The 20920-nt window shown below is 53.0% G+C and overlaps 1 protein-coding gene across 1 annotated transcript; it reads right to left on the bottom strand.

Annotated features, from left to right (window-relative positions):
• Positions 1-12129: 12129 nt before the first annotated feature.
• On the bottom strand, positions 12130-12831 carry LOC128947403 (olfactory receptor 14J1-like; the record flags this gene model as incomplete). Its single annotated transcript, XM_054291662.1, has 1 exon — positions 12130-12831. A coding segment is annotated over one exon (702 nt), but the record flags the coding sequence as incomplete, so codon positions are not given.
• Between the last annotated feature and the right edge of the window lie 8089 nt (positions 12832-20920).

Raw genomic sequence — 20920 nt, 5'->3', positions numbered from 1 at the left:
CAAAGATTCTGGCTGACTATCAAGGTACACCTTACAGACATCAGTAGTACTTTAGTGACACCGTTCTTCATTCTTTTTTCTCAATCATTCGAATTAGGAACAAGAATTCTGTTGTGCATGGAGCTGGCACCTTTTTAATTCCAGAATAATGCCCCAGGACCCTTTGCTGTTCAGCTTTCCCATGCTGTCTGTGGCTAACAAGGCTTGGGGGGCCCTTTCCCCTCTGGCTGGAAGGGGCCGGGTCCCAGTGCCTGAGGGGCACCCAGCCTCCTGGATGGAATTCCTGTGCAAGTCCCTCAGTGTCACAGCAGCTTTCACATGGAGCCCCGTGGATCAGAGCATTTTCCACAGGGGCCCTTGGGGCAAACAGGGAGATCTGGTCTGGCAGGATGTGTAAAACAATATCCTGTCAGATCTACTTGTTCTCACACACAATCCTTGGCTGCAGGGACACATTCCCATTGTTCCTGCCCAGGTTTCAGGACTCAGAGTTGTCTTTCCTAGGAGCTGCTCCTTCAGCTGCCTCGGGAGGGCCATTTGGCCTCCGACCCACACTCTGGCTCCATTATTAGGGCTGCTGGATCCAAACCCTTTATCTCCACAAATGGTGGTGACTGGAGCTGGATCTCCTTTTTTATCAATTGCTCTTAGAGTTGCAATATCAATAATTGTGCTACCCTGTCACAGGGTTGAATAATCCAATCTTGTTCATTATTGTTTACAGAATTACTGTAATTTCTCCTGGATATTCTGCATCAATTCCTCCTGCCATGACAGGAACACTTTGCAAGGCCAAGCTCCAAGGGAGCAGTTACCAAAGCAAAGTGTCCTGGAGGAATCTGAATTCCTGTTTCAGTATTGACAGCTCTCATTTGCTTTGAATTTCTCCTAATGAACTCCAATGCATGAAGGCCCAGCCCTGCAGCCTCTGGGCTGGCCCTGCCAGGGGCCATCACAGCCAGAACAATTTCCCAGGCAGCCCAAGTCTCACTGCCCATGGCTGGATTTGCAAATTGGGGGCAGCCGTGCACAGCCAGGGGGTTTCCATTTCCCCCATGGGCCATTGTTAAGGGCATGGAGCACATCTGGGAGATGGGTTCTCCATGGGCAAAGGTTCCCTTCTCCTCATCTTTCCAACTGCTCTTTTAACAACCCCTTCACCCTTTCAACCAATCCTGCAGCTTGTGCATACTCTGGTACATGAAAAACCCTGCAGACAAAATCGCTGTATTTTTCACAGGAACAGACAAAGCACTCTGCATCACAGTATCAGCACACCCTGTAAAAATAGCCAATTTCCTCCCTTCCTCCTTTTTCCATTGTATACAATCTCACAAAGTTGACCACTGACATTAGGGTCCTGGCCAATCCTGTTCTGTAGGGTATTTCGTGTTACATCCCTGAGCAGCCAAAGATACCAAATTAGTATTGTCAGCACTATTTCACATTATTATTATATGTACATATTTATATATAAATACAGATATAGACATGTAGATATAGACATATATACATTAAAAGCTATAAATATAAACATGAAGGTCTTATTATACTATAAATATGTATATAGTTATTTGTTATATTGATATTTCACTTGCACAAGGGCATCTGAGCTCAAGATTAAAACCTTCTTCTGTTGCTCCTTGTGGGAGCATTTCAACAATCATTGTTCCTTCTGAAGGTGCTGTTTCCTATGTACTCTCAAAAAATTCATCTTTGTCTGCCCAAATCCACAAGGTCTTTTCCTTTTCCATATACAATTTTTGGATGCATTTGAAGACATCCAGGGGTGCAGCTTCTTTTACCCGACTGCCCCACTGCTCCCACGGGGCTCCGACCTCAGCCCACTCCAGAGCCAGGGAACTCCAGGGAAGGGCTTCCCAGCTGGGAATTTCTGATGGCACTGATTCCTCACATTTACACTGAACAAGTGACATTTTGTTGGGATCTGGCCAGACTGTGCCAGTTTTGTTTTACCAGTGGGCAGGGGCAGCACCAAAGGCACAGACTCCAACTGAAGGAATCAGTGTCATTTCCTGCAGTTCAGAGCAGCAAAGAATCACAAAAGGAGCAGCTCAGCAATGCACCCAACCATCCCCACCAAAGATTGCCTGCAGAGATTAACAAAGATCCAGCAGCATTTACCCTCAGGCTTTACCATCCCCCAGACCCACACAGCAGCTGGGGAAGCTGTCACAGCCAAGGGCTGCAGAGCCACTCCTGGGCACTGGGAATTCCTGCAGGTGCCTCCAGCCCCAGGTGAGGCTCCAACCCCGCTGGGAGAGGGCCCAGATCTGACAGTGCTGAACGAACAAACTGACAGCACTGCTAGTGTGGCAACATCTGCTTTCATCCACCTCTTGGGTCCCTCCCAAAGCCTGGCCAGGGCTCAAGGAGGAACCAAGGGAGCTGACTTTGACCATACAGCCCCAAACAAGGCCAGATGTCAGATTTCATGGCCTTGTCTGGCTTCTAAATACACAAAGGTCAATACATGTTTGTTGGAGAGTTTTTCAAGAATGACTTAAAGAAAAGGCCATGAGACATACAATTGAGAGAAAAGTATAGGGGAAAAGTAAAAGCAGTTTCTAACAGCTCTCAGCCTTCTGATTTGTATAAACAATTAGACTCTCTCAGGCATCATTCTATAAACAATGGAGTTCTCAGATTGTCTTCCCATAACAAGTAGAACACCGTCTCTGAGAAGGCCTGCCATCCTGAGAACAGATGTAAACGTTTTGGGAACACTGGTTTCTGTTTTAGTTTTTGGTTTCTGTTTTGGTTTCTGTTTTTAATAAACAATTGTAGGTATTCTAAAACAAAAAGAGTGGTTCGAAATTTCTCTGTTAGCCTATCATGACATTGGATTACAGAATATGCATGAAGTTCGTTAACTTTGTTATTTAAGGTGATTGATTGATCAATAAAATCGGAGTTCGATGCATTAAAGGATGGTCGTCTCCCCCTCATCTCCAACACATGTTTCACTAACGAGTGGCTGCATCTATCTCACTGCTAATGACCATGCATATTTCATCAGGGAGCAGATACAAAGATAACCTTTGCTTGGAAGGTTCATCCAGAGGCCACCTTTGGCTCAGGGCATGCTGTCCAGGCCTCACTCAGGGCTGGTGTCCAGGCCTTGGCACTGCAGGGACGTGGTTTAGTGCTGGGCTTCGCACTGCTGGGTGAGCGGCTGCACTGGGTGAGCTCAGAGGGATTTTCCAACAGAAAGGATTCTGTGATTCCATGATTATATCCACTGCATCCAGCTGGGGCTATTTTAGCAGCATTACTTTGCTCCAAAAGTTCCCTCTTGCCCAGCTCCTGTGGCCTGAGGCTTCAGCTCCTTCAGCTCCTGGTGCTGAACTGCTCATGCTGAACGAGACGCCTCGGAGAGAAGAACACAGTCCATGCAATTCCTTCTGGGACACGGAGAGGGGAGGCTGTGCAAACAGGAGCATTGTTTGGTGGGGCCTCCTCTCTGCCCTTCACGCCTTTCAGTGCTTTGAACCAGCCAAGAGCTTTCTCCAAGAGTGCAATGGAGCAGCTGTTCCTGCTCCCGGGCCTGGCTCTCTCCAGTCTCTGCCCTTGCCTGGTTCTGTCCCTCGTGCTGTGCCCTCTGTTCCCCCAGGGCTCAGTGGCTGCTGCTCAGGACTGTGGCACTGGCACAGATCCAGTGCTCCAGAGCCTCCTTTCTGTGCCCTTGGAGCTTCCTGGGCACAGCCGCCTTTTCCATCTGGAAGCTCCCCATGGACAGGGAGTGCCCAGCTCCGTTCCCTGCAAAGCCTCCAGGAGCCCTGGGCTGCCATCTCCAGTCCCTGCTGGCACTGGGGGCTCCCAGGTGCCTCGGGCTGCTGTGACACCGCTGCACACGGGAGGGAAGAGGGGCAGGGGCTGTGCTCAAAGTCAGCTCCATGTGCTGCTGCTGCTGCTGCTGCTGTGGGGTCATTTGTGCAGCCCTGGCCTAGAGTCAGGGATCAGATCCTGCCAGTCTCTTCCAGTCCTGGCTGCTCAGAGTTTGGGCCTTGGAGCCTCAGGTGGCCAAAGGCAGCTGCTGCTGGTCCCTCTGTGTGCCCGTGTTCAGCAGTGCTGCTCCATCAGTCTGTGCCCAGCAACGGGGAAAAGCCGGGCTCTGCCTGACCAGCTCAGCCAGCAGGAAGGGAGCTGCTCCACACAGGAACGAGGAGCAAAGGATGTTCCTTTTGTAGGACATGTTTTCTATTGAAAGGAAAAAAAAGGACAAAGGGAAAAATAGGTAAATGGTAAAAGATAAGAGTAAAATCCAAGTGTTAGTGAAAAAAACATAATGTTAGTGAAAAAAAACAAAATATAAAGGCAAAGTTAAATTCTGTGCATTAAGAGGTAAATGATCTTTTTAAAAAGATAACTCAGTTATTTACATTGAAAATGTGCTGATGGCATGCATCCATCTTACTGACCTCAGCAGCCTTTTAAAAGATTTTGAGCTTTGTTTCCAACATTGGTATTTGAAATTGTGGTTGAAGCACAAGGAAATTGCTTTGTGCCCTTCCAGCTCCAAGCAGGACTGGGAGTGGAAACTCTGTCAAACCCCAAATCCTTTAGAAGATGACCTTCCTTCTCAGCCTGGAAATGAGCTGCACATTCCCTTTGAAACTGTGTCTCTAAGAAATCCCTGACAAAGTCCCACTTACAGCTTTTTGCTCTGGTTTGGCAGTGCAGAAGGGCAATTCTCCATCCACCAGCTCCAGACTCCACTGCCTCAGGAGCACGGCCCACTCGCCAGCTTTGGCCCACTTGTGGCACTTCTAGAGGAGGAAGAACGTGCAATTGCTTAATTCCAGCCAATAAAGAAGGAAGAATGGGACAGACAAAAGAGATCCAGGCATTCAGCTGGGACTGTGGAGAGTTTGGGTCCTTGCCAATTGGATGTGTGTCCCCAGGTGCAATCTCTGGGCCTGCAGCAGAGTCTCACTCACCTGCCAAAGCAGAAAGCTCAGGCACTGTGCTCGCAACAGGCTCGTCTGATGCAGAGCTGTCAGAGCAATGTGAGGGCAGAACCAGCCCAGCTGGGCCCAGGGCTGAGCCCAGCAGAGCCCTGGCAGAGCCCAGAGCAGCCTCAGCACCCGCAGAGCCCGGCTGCAAGGAGAGAAAGCAAAAAGTGCCCGTCAGCTGAGAGCTCCTGTGCCCTTGTGCCAAGGCCTGCGGTGCCCAGGCCATGCTGGCTGTGCCCAGAGCTGTGCCCAGAGCTGCCCATTCCTGCTGCCTTTGGCAGCAGAGAAGGAGGGCAGCACATGTGCCCAGCCTGCAGCCAGCCACGGCACATGCAGCCCTCAGTAGCTTCCTAGAGTCAAAAGCAGCTGGGCAGCTGACTGAAGAATTCATTACATCTGCCCCAGCAAAGGGGGAACCTTTGGTGCCCAGCCAGGCTGTGCCATGCCCAGATCAGGGAGCATCCCCCTGCCTGTGGACTCACCTGCGAATTGGGCCTGGAGCCTGGCTTTGAAGAAGGTGCCAGAATCCAAGTCCATCATCTTCAGCTGGCCAGGCTGGGAAGAGATTGTCATCCTTGAGGTTGTCCTTGGTGTCTCCAGCAGCAGCCCCACCTGGAACAGCTTCTCCAGAGGCTCCTTCTCCTGCCCTGGGGCCAGACCAGGCTGTCAGGGCTCTGCCCAGGGCCCCAGCCATCCATGAACAGGACAAACAAAACCAGGGGGATGGTGGTCACCAGTGCTTGCCACACCAGGTCTGCAGCTCAGCTCCAGCCCAAGAGCTGCATATTCCCTTCTGCTGACCCCTGCTCAAAGCTACAGGCAGGACAAAACCAGCCTGGTTTGCTTTGTCACTGATTGTCAAGAGATGCGTGGAGCTGGTACCTGCCAGGCCCCTGGATCCAAATGTGCACGTGGATCTCTCCCATCTTCTAGGGCAGAGGAACACCCTTCACCCAAGGATGACAGAAAAGATCTTCTAAGGATGGCCTCTCCGAGGGCTGCATGGACAAACACCTCTTAATGATATCCTGGCAGTCTGGGGAGAGAAACCAGAAATCATCAGTCAGTTGGAGAAGTTGCCCCCCTGTTCCCATGCCCAGGCCATGCTGGGTGTGCCCAGAGCTGGGCCTAAACTTCCCCATGGATGTTCTGTTTGGAGGACAGCAGGAGAGCAGGACATGTGCCACCTCCTCAGCAGCTGCCAGAGCGGGATGCCCATGAGCCTGCTGCTGTCTCCCAGCAATGGTACTGCCCCTGTGCCCAGAGATGAGGATCCACCTTGAGAGAGCCATCGTGGGAACAAGATCCGCCCCCGGATGATCTCCTGGCCCCTCCTGAACGGGTGATTCCCCATGACCAGGTGACACAGCAGGAGGCCCAGGGACCAGATCGTGGCTGCCTCGCCGTGGTAGCGTTGGTGCTGGATCCACTCTGGTGGGCTATAGGACAGAGTTCCTGTGGAACACAGACAGAGATCAGCAGGGGGATGCTGCTGCTCCCAGAGCCTGGCCCCAGAATCCCTGGGCATGTGGGGGCTGCCCCAGAGGCACATGGAGTGAGAGCTGCCCTCTCGCCAGCACCTGGGACTTGTGCACAAACTCGGGGCTGGAAAAGAAGCCACCGGTGCTGGAAGAGGGCAGCACAATCCCTGGGAAGGCCCAACCATGACACACAAAGAAGAAACCCACCCAGTAGTGGAGAAAACTCACTCTCCTCCCCACCTCCATGGCCCCCAAAAATGTTAATAAGCCAAGGCAAACAAGGAGAGCGGAGCAGTCCAGCCCTTCCTCGCCTGCACACCAAACCATCCGGGGCACGCGGTCAGGCCTCCCTCTCTGCTACCCCCATGGGGGTTTGTGTTGGGCTGGCTGCCCCAGCTCCAGCCCCAGCCCAGGCCACAGTGGGTGCTGAAGGCTGTCAGCAGGGCTGGGAGCTGGCCGCCCTCACACCCCACCCAGAACAACTCGGCTCCAGCATCAATCCTATCCCGGCTGCAATAGGGGGAAGCCCCAGTGCTGCACCCAGGCTGGGCCACAAGATGCCCAGGAGCATCCCCTGCGAGGGCTCACCTGCAAACTGGGTGTAGGCTGTGTCTTGGAGGAAGGCGCCACAGCCAAAGTCGATCAGTTTCAGCTGCCCACTGGCCAGGTCGAGCAGGACATTCTCGGGCTTGATGTCCCGGTGCAGGACCCCGCAGCTGGTGCAGTGCCGCACGGCCTCCAGCACCTGGCGGAACAGCCCCCGCGCCTCCTCCTCGGGCAGGAACCCCCGCTCCGCCAGGAAACCCGAGAGTTCCTGGCACCGCTCCGGACGCTCCAGCACCAGCAGGAAGCTGTCGGGGAGCTCAAGCCACTCCAGGAGCTGAATAACACCACCACAGCCACGGGACACCTTGGCCAGCAGCACGATCTCCAGCGGGGCGCTGGTGCCGTCGGGCTGCAGGAGGAGCGCGGTGCCGTCAGTGGGGCCGAGGCCGTGCCGGGGCTCTGGGAGCCCTCAGCCAGCCCGGGATGCTCTGCACGCCCCGCTCAGCCCACGCCCGCTCTCCCCGCAGGGCTCCCAGCGGCTCCCACCCTGCCGGGCCCCGGCTCCTCGCCGCCTGGCACGGCCCGGCTGCTGCCGCTGGCCCTGCTCACTCACCAGCTCGCCCCAGTGCCGGATGCGATCCCGCGGCACGCGTTTGATGGCCACCTGCGAGCGAGGGAGAGCAGCGGGCTGAGCTGGCCACCCGTCCCGCCGCGCCCCGACCTTCTCCTCCTCCTCCCTCCTCCTCCGCCCCCTCCTCCCGCGCCCGCCGTCGGCCCCGCCGCTCACCGGGGCGCCGTCCGAGAGCCGCGTGGCCGCGAAGACGCTGCCGAAGCCGCCGCGCCCCAGCAGCGATCCCAGTCGGTACCGCTCCTGCAAGGCCTCCTGCGCCTCACCTGCGGGCGAGACGCGGCTGTCAGCGCTCGGCTCGGGGCCAGCAACGACCCCCGAGCGCCCCTCACCCGCCCCGGGCCCGGCATCCCCACCCGCCCCGGGCCGCGGCGGCTTGGGGCTGGCGGCCGCGCTGCCGAGCGGCGGAGCTCGGGCCGGGGAAGCCGCAGCGGAGGTGGCGGGAGCGGCCGCGCCGCGTGTGTCCTCCGCGGGCCCCGGGAGGAGCCGGGGCCGGGGCCGGGGCCGGGGCCGGGGCCGGGGCCGGGGCCGGGACTGGACCCTGCGTCGGGTCCGGAGCCGGGCTCGGGCCAGGCGGAGCCGAAGGGCGGCGATGCCGCCCCCGCACCAGGCACTAATGCCCGCCCAGCAGCGCCACCGCCAGTACGGCCAGAGCCAGGCGGAGGCGAGACCGCGGCGGGACGGCCGGGGCCGGGCTCGGGGCAGCCCCGCCCGGGGCCGGGGGCGGGCCGGGGGCATGGCCTGGCCCGGCAGGGGAGAGGGAGGCGGAGAGAGGAGAGGGACGCCGGGCAAGGGACCGTGAGAGAAGGGTGCCCGACAGCGGGAAAGGGAGAGAAAGAGAAAGAAAAAGAGAAATGGAAAGAGTGTTGAAAACTATCTGTTTGCTGCTGCTGCTGTCGCCGCTGCTGCTGCCGCTGCTGCTGCCGCTGCTGCAACTGAGGCACCGGGGCCGTTTGTCCCCGTGTCCGTTCCCCGCTCGCCCCACGAGCCCCACGTTCGAGCCCCGCGCGCCCCGGAGACAGCCCCTCCGTCTGTCCAAACACGGGAACTTTGCAGCCTTGAGCCCGGATGCAGAGCCCTGACTCCTGCACACTGGCACAGCGATCCCCTCGCCTGCTGCTGTGCATTGTCCTTGCTGAGGGTCAGACACTGCCGGGCCACCTTCCCTTGGGGTAGGATTCCTACCTGAGCCCAGCACTGCACTTACATGTTCAGTGTTTCTTTCCAGTAAAAACAGGGGAAGGAAAACAGTGTGTGGCTCATGGTATTTTAGAATGCCTAAAAATCCCTAAGTCACTGATCTTAGAGGTGAGGTACATCTGGAATTACTGGGATGCAACATGGAAAAGGGGAGCATAGAAATAAATAGAGGAAAACATCTTGGATTGTTTCTTCCATTTTCATTTCACTTCTGGAAAGCTGTTTCAGTTTTCCAGGAATCTTCTCCTGTCTGCTCTTCCCAAGAATTTCTCATGGAGAACAAGGTCAAGCTTCTGTCACAAGATTTGCCACCAGGAAATTGTGCCACTGGTGAAGTTTTCATTGTGACTGTTTGTGCTGGCTTAGGGCAAATTTTGGGAGGAAACCTCCAAAAGGTTTCCATCTAGAAAGGAAGTTCAAGCAGCCCCTCCCCCTACTAGTTCAGGAAAATACTTCCCTGGAGAAAAGTGAAAAAAACCCCAGTTTATTAAACAAGTAAAGTATTCACAAGCATGAAAAATGAATAATATTAAATAAAACCTCGGACAGTGCTGAAGAGATGGAAAATTCAGAAAGTCCTTGTTGTGGGTTGTAGTTGGCTCACTCAGTCTCTTCTAAGTCCCTCTGGTGCTGGAATGCAGCGTCCCAGAGCTCAGGGGGCCACAGGTGTGAGCTGCCGGTGTTTGTCTGGGTTTTCAGTCCAGAGCAGGTTTAAACAGTTCCAAGAAAAAGGAAAGTCACAGTCCGAGGAACTTCTCTTCCTAAGCTAGCTAAAACCAAATTGCTGGACCTGGGCTGTGAAGGCATTGGGAAATTTCCAAATCTGTGCACTGGCAGTCTCAGCAAACACTAGATCTGGATGGTGCTGGAGTCAGAACCTTGAAATTTCCAAATTTTAGATTTCTGTGCCAGCAAATCACTGGACTTGGGCTGTGCGGGCACCAGGAAATTTCCAAATCTGGGTACTGGGGCAGCAAACACAAGACATGGGAGGTGCCTGACCCAGTAGCAGAAAGTTGCCAGGTTTTGGATTTCTGTGCCAGCAAATTGCTGCACTTGGGCTGTGCCAGAATAGGGAAATTTTCAGGTCAAGGCACTGGCAGTGCCAGCAAACCCCACATTTCAGGAAGGATTGGATCTGGACCCTTCCCTTCCCTTCCCTTCCCTTCCCTTCCCTTCCCTTCCCTTCCCTTCCCTTCCCTTCCACAAGGTGCCAGAGGGGCTGGACAGCAGCCAGGCAGAAAGGGACCTGCAGGGACTGATGGACAGCAGGCTGGACATGAGCCAGCAGTGTGCCCAGGTGGGCAAGCAGGCCAATGGCTCCTGGCCTGGCTCAGGAATGGTGTGGCCAGCAGGAGCAGGGCAGGGATTCTTCCCCTGTGCTCAGCACTGCTTGGGCAGCACCTTGAGTGCTGTGTTCAGTTCTGGAGCCCCCAATTAAGAAGGACATAGAGGGGCTGGAGCGTGTCCAGAGAAGGACAACAAGGCTGAGGATGGGTCTGGAGCACAAGAGCTTTGAGGAGTTGCTGAGGGAGCTGAGGTTGTTTATCCTGCAGAAGAGGAGGATCAAGGGAGACAGGGCAGTGTCAGGGCACAGGGTGGACTTGATGATCTCCAAGGTCTTTTCCAGCCTTGCTGATTCTGGGATTCTCTGGAACCACCCTTGGAGCAGTTGCAGGAGGAGCCCTGGGCCTCCTCTTCAGAAGCTCCAGCAGCCCAGGCCCCTCAGCTTCTCCTGCCAGCCCCAAAGCCCATCCTGTCAGTCCTGCAGAGCCTCTGCAGCTCCTCCTCACTGCCCAGAACAGGGAGCCCCAGAGCCAGACACAGCAGCCCAGATGTGCCCCCCTGGCCTGGGGTGCCTCTGGCAAGGGAGCAGCACCAGGCACTGCAGGAGCCTGCAGACAATTCCTGCAGCACTTGTAGGATGATCCTGCTGCCCAAGGGACGTTCCCATGGGGCCAAGTCAGGAACTGCAATGGGGAGTGGGGCCAGAGAGAAAAGGGCAAACAGGGATGGGCTGTTTCAGGGGAGGGGACAGGGCTGGGCAATAGGAAGAAACTTGCGGCAGGAAGAGTGAAAAAAGCAAAGGTGAAGTCAAGGAAATGCTGAAGGCATTTTGGGGGTGGCTGCTAGGCAGCCCTGGCTCTGAGCAACAGCGTCTGCACTGGGACAGGGAACTCTCAGCGGATGGGAACAAACTCTCTGCCTGACTGCAGAAGCCAAGAAAAAACTGAGTGGTTTCCCCGGTGTCCCCCAGCCCTTGCTGGCCCATGGGGCTGATGGCATTTGTGCTCCCTCAGGTTCATGTCCCCACACCAACAGCATGGGGGTGCTCCCTCTGCTCTGTGCAATGCAAACAGGGGCTGCTGAACCAGTGCTGCCGTGTCTGTGCCTGCAAGGATGGGGCACCTGTGTGAACTGGGGGAGAGGCCAGGGCTGCAGAGGGGGGATGTCATTGGCAGCTCCATGAGCATGCTCTGGAACGCTGCCCTGAGCTGTGCAGCCCACTGGGGATGGATCAGCCCCTGCTCTGCTGCTCCTTCCCATCTGCCCCAGGGCCCTTGCAGAGCCCCAGCCATGCTGTTTGCCCCCAGCCTGCCCACGGCCAGCCTGAGGCTGCTCACGGGGGTTTCTGTGCAGAGCATTGGCCTGGGCGTGTTCTTGAGAGAGCCTGGGCAAGGAGCCTGGAGCCCCCAGGCCCTGGGCTGAGGCGTCAGTGCTGCCCCAGCAGTGCCCATGGCCTGTCCCTACTGCAGCCCTGGCACTGCCACCCCCAGGGCTGTGCCCGGCCCCAAGAGCACTCAGGCCCTACAGCAACACCAGGGCCACCAGGGCAGCGGGGCAGGGCCACGGCAGCAGCACTGGCAACACCAAGTGCGGCTGCTGCTGCTGGGCACAGCTGCTGGGCCAGCACTGATCTGCCCCCAGCTCTGCACACAGACATTGGTGCTGCACCTCCAGAGAAGGCAACAAAAGGGCATCTCTGCAGAAAACTTGGCTGGGAGATCCTTTAGTTCCTTTAAAGCCACCAAGACTGCAGCCCCTCCTTGACACAGTCTGTGGCCACAGGAACTCTTGAGATACACAAAATGTGAAATGGAATGAACTGTGGCTTTTCTTTTGGAAAATATGGAAAAACTACAATCAAGGGAAAAAAAACCACCAGCAAGAAAACCAACAAGAGCTATCTAAGATGACTTTTATTACAAGTGATTTGCAAAAACTGTCATCTAATTTAGTCTTTCTGAATGCATCCAGCCATCAGTCTCCACACGGCAGCCTTGAGCTCCTGGTTCCTCAGGCTGTAGATGAGGGGGTTCAGGGCTGGAGTCACTACCGAGTACAGAACTGACAGGGTCAGATCCAGGGATGGAGAGGACATGGAGGTGGGCTTTAGATAGGAAAATATACCAGTGCTGATAAACAGGGAGACCACAACCAGGTGAGGGAGACAGGTGGAAAAGGCTTTGTGCCGTCCCTGCTCAGAGGGGATCCTCAGCACAGCCCTCAAGATCTGCACATAGGAGAAAACAACGAACACAAAACAACCAAAAGCTAAGGAGGCAGTGAAAACAGAAACTCCAAGTTCCCTGATGTAGGGTTTGGAGCAGGAGAGCTTGAGGATCTGGGGGATTTCACAGAAGAACTGGCCCAGGGCATTGCCATGGCACAGGGGCAGGGAAAATGTATTGGCCGTGTGCATGAGAGCAGTTAGAAAGGCACTGGCCCAGGCAGCTGCTGCCATGTGGGCACAAGCTCTGCTGCCCAGGAGGGTCCCGTAGTGCAGGGGTTTGCAGATGGACATGTAGCGGTCGTAGCACATGATGGTCAGGAGAGAAAACTCTGCTATGATGAAGAAGAGAAAGAAAAAGAGCTGAGCAGCACATCCTGTGTAGGAGATGTCCCTGGTGTCCCAGAGGGAATTGTGCATGGCTTTGGGGACAGTGGTGCAGATGAAGCCCAGGTCAGTGAGGGCCAGGTTGAGCAGGAAGAAGAACATGGGCGTGTGCAGGTGGTGGCCGCAGGCTACGGCGCTGATGATGAGGCCGTTGCCCAGGAGGGCAGCCAGGGAGATGCCCAGCAAGAGGCAGAAGTGCAGGAGCTGCAGCTGCCGCGTGTCTGCCAATGCCAGCAGGAGGAAGTGCCTGATGGAGCTGCTGTTGGACATTTGCTGATCCTTGGCATGTGGACCTGTTCATGGAGAAAAAGACAGTGTAGAGATAGAGGAGACACCCGTAAGCAAAATCAAAGCAATTTCCCATACGCTGTCCCCTGTAAGTGACACAGACCTCCTTTTGTGTTCAAGTGTTCTGCAGTTTTCTTTTTAAGCTCCCTCCATGTCTGTCTTGGTATTCTTGGATATCATAAGCCCTCAGCATTTTTGCTGCCCCCCGCGAGAATAGAGTGATTTCTCTGAGACAAAGTGATGAGTGGAGACTAAGGGGAGGTGTTCTTTCATTCTGATCTGTTCAGATTTTGTCAGGGGTTTAAACTTTAGCAGGTGGAGGGTGATCAACTTCCCATGTTTATTCCCAAAAATGCCTTAGGTACTGCTGAGAGCAGATGGATCCACCACAGCCCAGCTCCACATTTGTGGCCAAGGGCTCTCTTTGCTCATTTCACCAACCCAGCAGCATTTTCAGTGTAACAACACCGCTGCCTTTCCCCACCAATCTTATATCTCAGAGATACTCCAGGACAGGTTTGCGCCCTGGATTGAAGCTCCCAACTTGGACTGAAATCTCAGGGACACTTCCAAGTGTCCTTATGATGGTATTGGATGAAGGGAGATGCAGCTCCTTCCCTGGCTGCACTGACAGCATTGCCCAGAGCCGGGCACTGGGGACAGCGTCACCCTGAGCCAGCAGTGCCCCCTGCCAGAGCCCCCAGGGCCGGGCAGATGCTCCCAGCCCTGTGCTCTGCAGAGGGAACTGGGCCCGGGGCTGCAGAGCTGCCCCACGGCTCTGCTGCAGTTCTGCCTGCACAGGAGGGGCTGCACACCTTGGAGCCCCGGCCCTGAGGGCAAAGGCTTGGCTGGGGCACAGGAGGGAGGGGGCTTGTTCAGAGGGAGGGGCTGCACTGGAGGGGATCCTGTGGGCATCTCTAAACTCTCCCTGCCACAGCATTGCTGGGTTTTGTTTTCTTTCATTCCCTGATCTTCTCTCTGCTTCCTGCAGATTTCCCTGCTGCAGGTGTTTCCCTGTGCCTGATCTCTCTGTGCCAGCACTCACAGACCCCAAAAAATCTCTGTGCACTCTCCTTGGTCCTACAGAACCCTGCCTGTTTGCAGGGCACTGGATGGGGCAGGTTCTGTTTGCAGCTTGGAGAAAGGACAGCTCAGACTGAGCCTGATGGGTCATGCAAAGGTGATGCTGGTGCTGTCCATGGGCAGAGGAGTGGCTGAAAGTACATTAGGAATCTCCTGTGAACCTATTGATCACTAAAAGTAACAGTTCAGATTTCTCAGGTACTTGTCAAAATTCATAATCATCCTTTAATATTTATACCCCCTCCCCGTCATCCTCCAATAGTAGGAAACGGAATACAGTCTTAGGAATTTTCCTCATTTTTATCAAAATCCTTGTCTTGGAAATATTCTGTGACTGATCAGAACCCATCAGTACATCAGAGCTTCATGAGCATTTCACCTCCCCTGCACCAGAAATACCCAGAGTTGTACTCACAGAGTCTATAGGCATTGGAATGGTCCAGCAGCAGGAGATGGCTCCAGGAGCTGCAGCTGCATTGTCCTGCAGCCAGAGGTTCCTGTGCCAAGGGCTGGCAGTGATTCTGCCCCAGGCACTTCTCAGCACCTTCCCAGCCGTGACTGATTGAAGCTCTCTGTGCCTCTGTGCTGTGCCTGGGCTGGCTGCAGGCAGTGCCCCAGCCCTGCTGGGCTGGCAGAAGAGCTGCTCATCAGGAGAAATGTGCTTTTGAAGCTCTTCTTGGTTACCAGGAGCTGCATCTGTACCAGGAGCCCAGCTCAGCTCAGCAGCACAGATACAGGACTAGGACTGTAATGAGCCTCTGGGGCTTTGTGCTCAGGCCCTGAACATCAGTCCCTGAGAAGGAGCTGAAGAAACCTCTCCAGAACTCCAAGTCAGAATCCAACTCCAAAGTTTCTTGGACTTGTAATGAGTCCCACTGAGGGACACGACTGAAAAAGTGTCCCCAGACCCCAGGCAGAGCAGAGAACTGGAGGCAGTGATGACAGGTGGGGACAAAGAGAAGCCAAGTCTTGGTGCCCTGGGGCACAGCAGGGTCTGTACCACCAAGGCCTGGGAGGAGACACCTTGTCCTGAGGCCCTGGGGCCTCCTGGCGCAGCCCCAGCCAGGCTGGGCACTGGCAGCCCCTTGTCCTGCCCTCAGCATCCCCCCCTAGCCCACATCCCAGTGGCCTCAAGGATCTGCTGGAAGGAGTCCCTGGGGAGCCTTGCTCAGGAATGGGGACTCCTGAATGCTCCCTGCAGGGATTGCAGGTTTTTCAAAGGACTTTGGGTTTGGCTTTTGCCTTGGAGTCTCTGAGAGCTTTGTGCAATGATGGCCTCCAATTATCTGCTGTAATTAGTCCCTGGAGAGGCTTTGTCAGTAACAACACTCAGTGGGGCTCATTAATGCTTCAAGGTACTTCAGTTCTTTTAAGGTACTTGGTGTTTCTGTTTTGATACAGACTCTGTGAGAGGTTTGTGCAATCATGACCCCAATTATCTACTTTAACAAGTCCCTTGGGAGCTTTGTACTGACACTCAGTGGGGCTCATTAATACTTTGAGATACTCAAGGTTTTTAAGGTACTTTGGAATTTCCTTTCCACGCTGAGTCTCTGAGAGGTTTTTGTGCCATTCTGGCCTTCAATTCTGTCCTCCAAGGAGTCCATGAGGAACCTGTGTTGGGGATGGACCTCAGTGGGAGCCATGAATGCCTTGAGACACTTTGCAGTTTTCTTCTGACTTTGACTCCTGGAAAGGTTTGTGCAATCTCCTCTCAGGCCCTAAGGTTCAAGGGCTCAGCTCCAAATGCACAGTGAGGCGCATGAGGATCAAGCAAATCCTGACAAACCATGGCTCTGCCTTGATTTCCCTCTGCTCTCATGGAGCTCATCAGGAAGCTGTCTGTAGTGGTTTTTGTTCACTAATTTGAGATTTCTTGGAGAATACAGCAATGATTGTGATGGGTTCAGTGTTGGCTATATACCAGTACACTCACTAGATTATACGTACTTATTTCCTGCTGTGAGGTAGGATTAGGAGAAAGGCAAAGTAGCCTCAAAACTTTAAAAGGGTATAAAGAAAAGTTTATTACCAGTAACTAGAAGAAAGAGTAATATGAATGCAAAAAAAACTTTTGGAATACTTCTCCTCTCCCTGCAAGCTTTTCTTTCTTACTGACAATGAAAGAGACAAAACCTAAAATTTTCAGTCACTTTGCCACCTCTAGAATAGTTTTTCTTCAATTCACGTAGGGAAAGGAGTCTCTCTTCCATGCTATGGAAGCTTTACAAGAAAACATATTTCTCGTGGCTCTCAATTCCCATGAACATCAGCCTCCCAGAAAATCTGCAATCATGAAGTCCCTCCCATTTTTTCACATCTTTTGGCTTATCTGTGTTTATGGGCATGTTAGTTTATGGGGTATTAGTTTAAAGATGAGCTGCTTAGGAACAAAGGTTCTCTTCATCTATTTCTGAAATCATCTTCATATCTACAAACAGAGGTCTTCTTCTCTTCATGAGGCACAGGGTCTCATCACTAGTCTCTCTTTGTTCAAATTTCTCATGGGATCATAGCTACTTCAAGGTTTGCTTACTTTAGCATGGAGGTTTTTGCTGAACAAGTCATCTTCCCATGCTTTTCAATGCCTTATAGGGAAAAAGAGAGTCTGATGTATCAATTACATCCTTCTCCATTGCTTTACAAGAGCATTTCAGCTCCAAGATCAAGACATCTCCTCGTCCCTCCTATCTGGGACTCAGCTTCCACTTCACTGACCTCCATGTCTTTGTGCTGCTCATGTATGTATCTGCACTTTGTCCTTTTCTCTCCCTCGAGGGAGGATGGAAGCACTGAAAGAGTTCATATCTCACCCGGGGCCTGCAGATGGTTCTGTGACCCCAGCCGGGCTCGGTGCTTGTGGCCGGAGCTGTTTTATGATGGAGGTTTCTGCAGCAGCTGCACTGGGACTGTGTCAGGATGGGCCGTGCTGGGGCAGGGCCAGGATCTCAGCAGCCAGGCCAGAACACAGCAGCAGCAGCATGGCCGGGGCCGATGGCTTCTCCTCCCCCTGCCTGGGGCTTGCGGCTGAACCCCAACGGTGGCAGAATCTTGGCCGAGCCGGCCCGGCCCAGGGCTGCTCCTGGGGCCCGGTGGATCATGGCTCAGCCTGGGCTGGCGGCGGGGCAGGGCTCAGCAGAGCCCAGATGGTCACAACTGCAGCCATGGCCCGGCCGGGCCTCAGCCCCGCGGCCTCCCCTGCCCTGCCCAGCAGCCAATGGGGCCTGGCGGGGTCCCTGGGAATGGGCCCGGCCCCACGGCAGGAGCCGCCCGGCCCGGCCTGGCTGAGATGGGGGCCGGGTCGGCCTTGTTACCTCTTTGCCAGCCAGAAGGGAAAGAGACCCTCTGTCCTGGTTTGAAAAGCAAGTGAGTTTTTTGGGATGCTGTAGTTAAACCAATAGGTGCCCAGATTTGAATATTGGCACGTGGTGTGGCCACTGAGGACATGGATACGCCTCTGAGAACACAGGGGGTTAAAAGCAGAGAACTGCCAAGAAAACTTTCTTTTGGTTCTGGTGGGTGAAAGAAACCTATGCTGTTAGCTTTTTCTGCTATTTGAAATATTCCTGATTGTTGGATCCAAATTATTCCTAATTGCTGTAAGTTTCTTGTTCACTGCATGTATTATTTTGCTATGATGTTTCATCATACTTATAAAAAAAGACATGCATCTCATTCTTAAAAAACAAAAAAGAAGAGGAATGAACGCCTTATGAACATTCAAGTAATGCAATATGTACATGAGAAATTTGGACAACTAATCATTTTGAATAATGCAATATTTACATGAGAAATTTGGAAAAAAGATCATCACATCTAAATCCCAATAGGCTCTATCACAGTGAAGCCTAATTAATTCATTAACTTCAGGAGAAGATGTGCCTGTGTTTTATCATCAGCAGTTCAAAGCAGTCACCTGTTCATTCCATCAGATACTGATCAGTTCTGAAAAAATGAGGCCCAGTGAAAGGAGAAATAACCCCATCACCTTGCAGCCTTTGTGGCCAGAGCAGGAGCAGAAGGAGCACTGCCAAGACATGGCTGTGGCTGGAAACTGACAGAGGCAATTTGCCAACAAAAGCCTCATGGCATCCTCATGGTACAGTGCTCCTACGAACCTTCTGCAGTTATTCCCTGTTCCAGTGCCCAGGAGGACATTCAGTGGTGTCAAAGATCAGCATTTCCAGCTCACAGACTTTCTCATCCTTCTCAACTAATTGGAAACAATGGTCATTTCTTTTCATTTCCCTAAGAGACATTGGACATTTTTCTTTTGTTTTCTCATGCTGCAAAACCCTGTGTCAATGACTTGATAGAATTTGGTAAGTTTTGTTGATTGTAATTGGTCATTTATCTATCTTATCCCATATCTAACAGATAACCAGTGACAACTGTGATGAGATAATACCCTCACAAGAGTGAGCTGTTTCAACATCAGAACATAGGAGCCTTTTTTAAATGAACGAAAAGGAGGAGATGTCATAGACCAGTAGAATAATGATAAAAGAAAGGCCTTTTGAAATCAGGCCTTCTTCTGCCATATTAATAGCTGGCCTGTCATCTCTTCTGAGTGCAGCTAAGCAGTTACAAGTTCCCATGTGAAGCTATTTGGAGAATGAGACTTTGTGAACAATCTATTCTGAGGGTGAAAAACTGCAAAAATGCACCTGCAACAACAAGGGATTAGTCCCATGAGACCCGGTGAAGAGAACAGTTAAACAATACAATAGAGAGATTTGATGCACAAGTAAAATCTAATTTATTAACCAATAACAGAAGAACTGCTAAGAAATCTATGAACTAACTAATGTTGCACACGAGGTCTGTCAAACTGTGTAAAATGAATTTTGTGAATAAAGAGTAAAGAGTTCTCCAGCTCAGCTGGGTCTTCTGGGATTGCAGTTCCCCCCTTCTTTAGGGCTTTGCTTTCGCACTTCTTAGGGCTTTGGTTTCGCTCTTCTCTGGAGCTTTGGGTTCCTTCTTCTTTAGGGCTTTGGTTTCCTTCTTTTCTGGCGCTCTGGTTTCCTTCTCTGGGATTTTGGTTTCCTTCCTCTCTGGGAATTTGGTTTCCTTCTTTTCTGGGATTTTGCTTTCCTTCTTCTCTGGGATTCTGCTTTCCTTCCTCTGTGATGCTTTCGCATGGGCTTCTTTCTTCTCCCAGGTCTTGGTTTTCCCCTTCGCTGGTTTTGGAGCTTGCTTCCCAACAGAGACACTCTTCTTTTCCTTCTTCTGCCTCTCTTCCTCCTTCCCCCTGTCTTCCTCCTCTAAGGCCTTTGCCTCCTCCTCGACCTTTTGAGCTGGCTCCTTCAGCTCCCTTCTGCAGACAAAACAGAAAACATGGCTGAGAGTCCCACCAGAAACTTGGGCTCCCTAGTCCTGGCTGGCCCTGCACTTCATTCCTTGACCCTGAGGCCATTTCCATGAATTCTCCTCAACCCACAGAGGTTGGGAACATCCCAAGTGAGGGCATGGGTGGAAGGGGACCTCCAGGACCAGCCAAACCTGAGCTTTGCCATCATAAGGTGTTGACTGTGCCAGCTCCCTCTGAAGGCACAGCCAGACCCCTCCAGCCCCTGCCAAAGGCTGATCCAGCAGCTCTCTGCGCTGGTGCCTGGAAACGCCCTTTGTCTCTTGGCTTCCCAGTTTAAAGCAGAGCACAGATTGCTGACATCTGCTTAGCTCTCCTACAGTTCTTACTCAGCTCATTCAGCTCCCTTCTCCCTGGGCATAGCTGAAGCATGATTTTAAAGAGTTCAGATTTCAGCTGAGGGTTAGAAGCAATTCCCATTGATCAGGATGTAGGTTAGATAGGCAGACCATAGGTTAATGATTATGAGATGCTTAAGCTGGAGCTGATTGTGCTATTGTATACCATTAGGAGCTTCTTTCTAGAAGGAAGTGGAGGAAGTGAACTGTTATAAGAACATCTTGAAACCAGAGAACAATGGTTAGCACCTGGGCTTGATGTCAATCAATCACTAAGTTGGGGACCTTGGATGGTGCCAGAGGGTCACAGAGATCTGATGAAGACATTCCTGACTTCATCCCTTAAGACCACTGACCCAATTCGAGACCACCAACCCAATTCAAGGGAAGAATTGCACAGGAGTGAAGGACCAATGACCTCATTTGAATACAGAGCAGGGATGGGAGGTGCTGGGGTTGTGCAGATGTATTTTATGTAAGATCTTGGGAAATAAAGAGAGGGCAAAGAACCTTGGACAACGCGGGCACGCCTTTTAGGGACGGCTCTGGTGCCGCCCGCCGGTGTTAATAAACATCCCACTGTCTAACTTTAATTAGTTAGAGAGTCTCTGTCCGTGATCTTTGGTTTTAACGACTCCTAGACTGCTCCTTCATGAGCACAATCCTATCAGTCAGAAAGCAAAGGCTGCAGGAACCCCTCTCCTGCAAGACAGGCTCGTGTCAGGCAGATTTCCTGCTGGAACCCAGCTGGGACCAAGCAAACCAGTGCTGGCTGCCATGGAAACCATTGGAAGCAGCCTCGTCCGTCTCCTCCCCATGAAACCAACTTCAGTCTGCCCTGAAGAAATCCTGATGCACAGGCTTGCTTTAAGCAGCCTCCACTCCCAGCTCCACACTTGTGCCTGTGTGTCCTGAGCTGGGCTGCCTTGCTGGAGCTGAGCTTCTCCTGTGCTTGCCTACAGCTGCAGCTGCAGGGGAGCCTAAAGGACAGGAGCTTTTCTGGCTGCTGCGCCACCATAAGGAGAACCCTGGCAGATCAGCAGTGCAAGGACTTCATCTGTGGCAGGAGCAGGACCCAAAGCAAGGTTTGCTCTGTGCCCCACGCCTGCCCATA

Source organism: Melozone crissalis, unplaced genomic scaffold, assembly GCF_028551555.1.
Source record: "Melozone crissalis strain CALT ecotype California unplaced genomic scaffold, PUWL_Pcris_2 ptg000104l_1, whole genome shotgun sequence".
Classification (NCBI taxonomy): domain Eukaryota; kingdom Metazoa; phylum Chordata; class Aves; order Passeriformes; family Passerellidae; genus Melozone; species Melozone crissalis.
This window is presented reverse-complemented; position numbering and strand designations above follow the sequence as displayed.